Here is a 7,412-nt window from a genome sequence, read left to right as displayed (position 1 = left end):
GGGTGGGGAAGGAAAGGCAGAGAGAGAGGGAAGATAAAATAAACCAAGTTACCCGCCTAAATGAAAAGAATGGGTGTGTCCAGGGCCCCCAGAGCAAGGGCAAGTCTGGTTCACACAGCTTGGCTTCATACCCCGGGCTCTGAGCCTAAGTCTGCAGGACCCAAAGCAGATGCCAGATGCAGCGCCCTTGAGTGGTGGTGCCCTATGGAGGGAGGCAGGGAGGGAGAGAGAAGGGACAACCCCACCCTTTTCTGCTTCCTAGTCCCTGCCCCAATCCTGTGCTTGCTAGGCCAAGGGGCTGGGGGAAGGAAGAGGCTCAGACCAGCCTGTGGTCACCAGCGCACCACTGCTGAGCAGCTACCATTGGCCTTGTGTGGTGGACTTGGAAGCAGCCAGGAGAGGCTAAGGATGCGTCATGGAAGATGAGCAAGAAGGGCACCACATCAGAGTGGAACAGAACGTCAGGGGCTGGGAGAGCTCAAGTCCCAAAGGGAGGTTGCTTGGGGTAGGGCCACTAGGCAGAAGTCTATCAGCCAGGAGAGGAGATGACTTCAGCCTTGCCCCTCTAGCCTCCAAGCCCGGCCCCACCCATCCACCATCAGGAAATGTGACCTGTCCTGGCAGGTTCAGGATCAAGAAAGGGCATATGATGAAGGTGGCCAAAGAAATTTTGAGGGGACACTGTGTCAGTCCTGACTGCCCCCCTCTCCTCTGCCGTCCAGTCTCATCTCCACGTGGCTGGCTACACTGTTATTCAGCGCTGTTACCTGTCACCTCCTCTAAGAGACCCCTCTGACCACCCAAATCTCCCCAGTTCCCCTTATTCCCCCCACACAAATAAAGCCTTTGCCTTTGGGCCATTTCAAGTCCTGGTAAGCCAAGCCCATTTGGAATTAACATGCTAATTCTCTGCAGAATGCCTCTGAGGAAGGGACCTTTAGGGTTTGTCCCCTTCACTGCCATCACTCATGCCTTCCTAGCCTTAAGTCTGCCCTTCACCAGTTTCAAAAGTCTGGAAAATGTCCTTTCCAGGGTTTCTACTTCCTGCTCCACCAGTAATTTCTAGGAGCAAGGAGCTCCCTAGAGAACGACTTCCAGTGGAAGATGAGTCAGGTATCTCCACAGACCCCTATGCAGGCAGGGCGAAGACCTCGAGGGGAGGGGAGCAGCCCAGGACTGCTGAGGAGGTGTCCCTACCTGACTAAACTAACATCCCTCCAGAGGACCTTTGCCTTTAACTTCTGAAAGGCCATTAGTTCAGAGAGTCAACTGGCCTGGTGCCCACCCCCACTCTCACCCCCCCAATACCCTCTGAAACTAACTCATCAGCTGGAACCACTTTCCGGAAGAGGCTTCAGAGGGCCTTTTGCAACGGGCACCAGGGACAAGGAGCCCAGACCATTCAGTCCAATACAGGGAGTTTCCCACTGAAGAAGAAGAGTAAGGCCCAAGGTATACACTCACTCCTCCTTCCCATCCCTCACAGGCCTGCTATGGCCAGCTCCCTGCTGCACCCCACCAGGTCCCAACCCCTCCTTTCCTGGTCACCCACCTGCCTCCCCAGTCCTGGTTCAGATTCACAGTACTCTTAACCATGACCAACACAGGCCTGGGCCTGCCCAAGACCCTGGGACAAAACTGTCCATTTGTCTTTTTGAATATTTCCCTCCAACCTTGGGAAAACATATCCGGGGTCGGACAACAGGATCTGGACACAGGGGGGCTCTGGGTGGGCTCAGTGCCTGGCCCAATCTGGACACGTGGAAGAGGAGGTCTGAGGAGGACACAAGATGCGCTCAAGTAACAATGTGGTGGGTGTTGTGAAAGTCATTTCACTTCCTGGGGGGCTGCAGGATCCTGTCTTTGAAGTCATGTGCACAGTCAGACTGCCTAAAGTTTCTATAGGTCATCGTCAACCCAGGAATGATGGTTCAGTGTTCAGGGCGGGACTTTACACTCCAGCTGTTGGGGCAGCCTGTCTCAGGGCCCCAAGCTTCCCATGGGAAGTCCCCAGGAGTCACCCCCCAAAAAGCAGTGTGACAGACCTCACTGCACTCCACCTGGCTGGCAGTCACCAGCCCCTTTCTGGACCCTGACTTCTTCATCTGCAAAATGGGACAGAGTGGGACAGAGGATCCTTACACATTACAGAGCCTCAGAGCAGAGAAGGTGCCCTGACACACAGGAGGTAAAAAGGATGTGATAGGGTGGGATGAGCCTAAGAGTCAAAGGTAGGGGCAAAGACAAACAGAGCAGAGGAGGTGGCACTTATGGGCCCAATGCCCAGAAAGACAGGAGGCAGGTGAGGGCAGGGCTGTATATTGGTGGCACCTGTTTTGGGTCTTTTGCAAAGCTGGCTTCCCCCACCCCCAGATTTCAAGAGCTGCTCATAAGATCACAACAGAGGGGGCTTGGTAAAGGGAGGAGGCGGGGGGTCTGGACAAACTGGCACATACACGACAGATGTTTGCTCAGAAAAATACAGTAAAATCGTCATGCAAATAGGACAGGGAATCTGCTTTCTCACACCACTGGCTTCTCCGACTGCTCACTCTTCTCAGTTTTGCCAATGGATCAGGTGTAGGAAGGGTTAGGGGGACAGACCTGGGGGGGGGGCAGGGGAGGTCTGCTCTGCATATTCATGCGGCCCCCTCCCCTCCTCTCCCCTGGAGAACAGTCATTTCTTTGCAATTGTCACCCTCAAAGTGAACTCCAGGCATAGTCCATCCCCAAAGTGGATGTGAGGAAGAGAAAGGCGCTCAGTGAGCCCCAAGACCCCTGCTTTTCCAGTGGTCCCCCAAACCGACTCCAACAGGGAGGACTTTAGAGCCCCCCAGGGGGGATGGCACTAGCTTCCCAGTTAGACCCCCTCCCCAGCACTACAGGTCCTCTGTCCACCCCAGTGCCCACCTTTACCCCACCACCATGCTTCCCCTCATCTCAATAAAGCTCAACTGGGTGACAGGCCAAAGCCTGAGGTCTCTGACATGGGTGTGGGAGAGCCCAGTGGGCTGCTCCCTATTCTGAGGTGGCTGGGGTGGGCACAAAGCTTCCCAGTAGAGGTGTTCCAACCCCTTACTGGCCCACCTCTCAACCAAACAGACTCAGGCCCCTTAATCTCCTGATAGTGCTCGAGTTCTCACAGCCTCCGGACCACCCAGAAGGGTCCCCTGGAAGCCTCTGACCCCTGAGAAAGGGAGCACCACCAGGTCCTGTCCTTCCTCACTGCCCCTGCTACCCACACTGAGAGAACCCCACAAGCCCAACTGTAACTCTGCACACCAACTGCCAGCCAACAGGGTTGCCATGGCGACAGAGGTTGGCCAGGGAGGGGGAAGGGCTCCAGGAGTCCAGCCTGCTCCCCACCCAGGGGAGGGAGAGACCTCACTGTTTGTGCTTTGTTCAGATGTTGGGTGGGGATCAGAAAGAGGGGAGGGACCATTGCCGTGGAAACGTGGAAGCCCCTCGGGTCTGGGTAGAGGCAGGCATGAGCAGCCAGGAAGGGATGGCTGTGAGACCCCTTCTCCCACAAGCTCAGATAGTGTCAGGCAGATAGGAGTTTAGCATGTGGGGGCAGCAGGCAGGAAGCCCCAATTACACCCACATCCCCTTCTCTCCCACTCATCATGGGCTTGATGCTCTTCTGGTAGGGGTTTTGGGGCCAGGGCGAGGGGCTGCCCACCCTATTCCCCCCAGGACCCACAAGCAGCTCCTTGGCTATTGGAAAGACTCATGAAAGGAAGCTGGTGGAATGGCCCCGTTAGCTCCCTTCCCGGGTGCTGTCGTGGGAGTGAGGGTCCCCATGGACTCTGAGCTACAGGGGGCATCCCCATGGGGCTTTCTAGAAAGGACACGCACAACTTGACTCTTAAATCCCTCAGGCCCCAGAGAGCACAGCTTTGGATGGGGACGATGGGTGAGTGGAGGGAGGAACCCCTGGGGATGGTGGTGACCCTGGGGTTAACACTTCCTCTCTCTGGGTCTCAGTTTCCCACAAGTGGAAGGAAATGGTCCCCAGTGTCCATCTATGCTAAGTCTCCAGGTGACCTGTCCCCCAGCTGGGGGTGGGAACCTCTGTCCACCCCAAAGGGGCTTTAGTCCATCTCTGTCCCAGGCTCCTTCACCCCAAACCTGCCCCTGGTCCCAGACCCTCAGGCCCTGCACCTGCCCCAGCTGGCCCACACATCCCAGCAGAGTCCCTGGGCAGCACAGTAAAGAGGACTGGTTTAGGTATCCATTTGTAAACTTTAAGGAAAATGTGTCTTTGTTTTCCTGTCCGCTATTGTCGAGTGTTGGTTTGTTCACAGTCAGGTGGTGGTCAGGTGTGTGCATGGTGCGTGAGTGTGGGTATGCGTGTGCGTCCACTCCTGCGCCTCGGGCCCCCCTGGCTCCGCCCGCCACCCTGGCCACCCGGCCCTCCCCTGCGGGCTCAGCCACCCTCCCCTCCGACCTCACCAGGGAGGAGAGGGTCACAGCTTCTGCTGGGCCGAGACCCCCTTCCAGTAATCCAGGATGTCATGCAGGTCCTCATCCTTGGCGAACTGGACCTTCTTGCGCAGAGCGTGGCCGGCGGCCATGTACACCTCTTCCCGGTGGTGTTTCTTGTAGGGCCGGAAGCGCTCCCAGATCTTGTGCGTGCTCTCAGACGAGTACTCAGGGCTGGAGGAGTAACCTGAAAAGTAGTGTCTAGGAGAGAGCTGTGAGTAAGTGGAGTCACGCTTGGAGCGGGTCAGCGGCTTGAGGAAGGATACACGTTGGCTCAGGCTGTCGGCGCCCTCCTCGTAGTACAAGGCGGGGAAGCTGTGTCGGTGCTCGCTGCAGTGGTAGGCCGGTTTCACCTCCAGGTGGTGGACGCCCCCACCCCCGCTGCTGCCCGCAGGCACCAGTGGGAGCCTGTCCAGTGGGCTGTTGAGGGGGCTGCCCTTCTCGATATACTTGGAGTCGCCCTTGGCCAGCCCTGAGGCTGCCGGGTGGTCAGGCACGTCCAGGCTGAAAACCTTGGCGCTCTTGATGGAACCACTAGAGGACACACTGCATGTCTTGCGGGTCACGGCTGCGTCGGCACTCAGCTGCCGCTGCAGCGGGTGGTGGGAGCTCTCCTTGTAAGGAGGCGAGAGGAAGCTAGGCCTCTCCAGCGCTCCGGAGGTGGCAGCCGAGGTGGCAGCCGCAGCAGCAGGGAGGGACTGGCATTCAAAGGCCAGCTCAGGGTCCCCACCCCCGCTGCCACCCCCTAGGAAAGAGGCCGAGTCCAGTTTGAGGGCGTCGATGCAATTGTTAATGATCTGGTTGACCTTGTCCACCTCTTTGGCAATGGTGGAGATCTCCGCAGCTGAGCCCTGACCATTCTCCAGGTCTGGGAGGTCGTCCTCAGGCCGGGACAGGCCATCCCCACCGGCGCCTGTGCGGACTTCCATATAGTTGCCTTTGGTGGCCACCTTGGGCGTGTCCAACCCGGCCTCCAGGCCCTTGGCGGTGGGGAGCTTCTCCCCAATCATGGAGGGAAGGGAGGGCATACGGGCCACAGGCAGCACGGGGGGCTCACCCAGTTTCTGGGCGGCGTGGATGATGGAGCCAGCATCCACGTCAGCCCCATAGCGCATCTCCAGGATGGTCTTCTTGACGTTGACCGACTTCTGCTTCTCCTCCTGTATGCGCCGCTTGCGCAGGCAGTAGTAGACGGCGCCCAGCACAATGACCATGCCGAAGAGGCAGCCCAGGATGGTCATGATGTAGTGGGTGGTGGTGGAGGTGCTAGGTGTCAGGTCACCCGGCACGGGGTCCCGCGTGGTAAAGGTCAGGCAGGTGTGGTTGAAGCGGCGGCTATTGCGCAGCGAGGTCACACAGAAGGTATACTCGGTGTGCGCCCGGAGCTTGTCTAGCGTGACAATCTCCTTCTTGTTCTTGAGGGTCATGACGTCGGAGAAGTAGCTGTTATTGTACTGGACTAGCACGTACATCTTGCTGTAGGGGTGGGGAATGATGACCACCAGGGTGGCAGAGGTGAAGGTGACGTGGTGCAGTTTAATGGCGGGCCCGGCGGACGCATCGGTGGTGGACGAGGCTGGCGGCTCCACCGACAGGATCTCGTCAGGGTTGAAGCCCGAGTTCTCGTCGGGCTCCCTCTGGGCATCGGTGGAGAAGGGCGTGGGGTGGCTCACGGGCCGGATAGGCATCGAGCCATTTCGGCACTTGGCCTGGAGCACAGTGATGGCATTGAGGCTGTGGTAGGGCCGCGGCACGAGCAGCGGGTAGCCGGCAAATTCGCGCGGAGACTCACACTGCAGGCGGTCGTAGTTCTTGGTAACGTTGTTGAAGACCACCAGCCAGGCCAGGAAGCCAAAGAGGTCACACTCACAGTTGAATGGGTTTCCAGCCAACTCGCACACCATGAGGCTGGAGAGGCTGGCAAAGGTAGCCCCGTCCAGGCGGCTCAGGCGGTTGGAGGACAGGTCGATGCTGATGAGGCTGGGACACTCGGAGAAGGCGGCGGGGGTCACCACCTCAATGAGGTTGTGCTGGACAAAGAGAAACTGCAGACGGCTCATGCCACGCAGCATGCCCTCGGTCAGGTTGCTGAGCTTGTTGTAACCCAACTGCAGGACCTGTAGACTGGCCTGGCCCAGGAAGGCGCCATCCTCGATGTAGGAGATCTCATTCTTGGTGAGGTTGAGGTCGGTGAGGTTCCCGAAGCGGTTGAGTGAGGAGTAAAGCACCGCCTTGAGTTTGTTCTCATTAAGCCGCAGGTCATGCACGGTGCTGTTGATGTGCTGCGGGATGGTCTCATAGGGAGGTTGGTTCTGGCTGCAGATGGCCAGCCACACGTAGCCCTTGTCACCCTCGATGAGCCAGCAGTCGGCACGCACGGCGCCTGGCCGGCACACACACAGCAGCGCGGCCGCGCACAGTCCCAGACGCAGCATGACGCCAGCCTCGGTCCCCTTAAGGACCAGGCACAGGGTGAGGGGCTTGGGGGCAGGGAACCTAGCGGCCCAAGGCTGGGATTAGCAGCACAGTCCTCCCAGGGGCCGCCACCATCTTGGGGGCGACCCCCAGCTCTGGGGCCCCAGATGAGGTGGGTATGACCAGGGCCAGTTACTGGTGGCCTTCCAGGGTGCTACCTGTGGGGCACTGCAGCCTGGTCTGGGCCTGGGGAGCCCACAGCCTGCTCCCCCAGCTTCGCTCTTCTTCTCCCACCAGGAAGGCAGCCAGGCTCTGGGGTTTCTGACTTCCTCTCCTCCTCCGCAGGTACTGGGCTCAGAACTTCAGACGATTGCCACCAGAGGCTGGAGGTGGCACATTAGTGGGGGGAGCTGAGAGACAGGGAGAGGAAGGAAGAGACCCATCTGTCCCCTGGTTCCTGGAAGGAAGCATGGGGGGGGGCAGGTCAGTGTGAGGGCTCCAAGTGGCTCCCA

The 7,412-nt window shown here is 58.7% G+C and overlaps 1 protein-coding gene across 1 annotated transcript; it reads right to left on the bottom strand.

Annotated features, from left to right (window-relative positions):
* Positions 1–4,469: 4,469 nt before the first annotated feature.
* Positions 4,470–6,920, bottom strand: ELFN2 (extracellular leucine-rich repeat and fibronectin type III domain containing 2). The gene has a single exon (XM_006865211.1). It carries the CDS (start codon positions 6,918–6,920, stop codon positions 4,470–4,472), a length of 2,451 nt encoding a protein of 816 aa, XP_006865273.1.
* Positions 6,921–7,412: the final 492 nt, after the last annotated feature.

This window comes from Chrysochloris asiatica, unplaced genomic scaffold (assembly GCF_000296735.1).
Source record: "Chrysochloris asiatica unplaced genomic scaffold, ChrAsi1.0 scaffold00076, whole genome shotgun sequence".
Taxonomy (NCBI): Eukaryota; Metazoa; Chordata; class Mammalia; order Afrosoricida; family Chrysochloridae; genus Chrysochloris; species Chrysochloris asiatica.
This window is presented reverse-complemented; position numbering and strand designations above follow the sequence as displayed.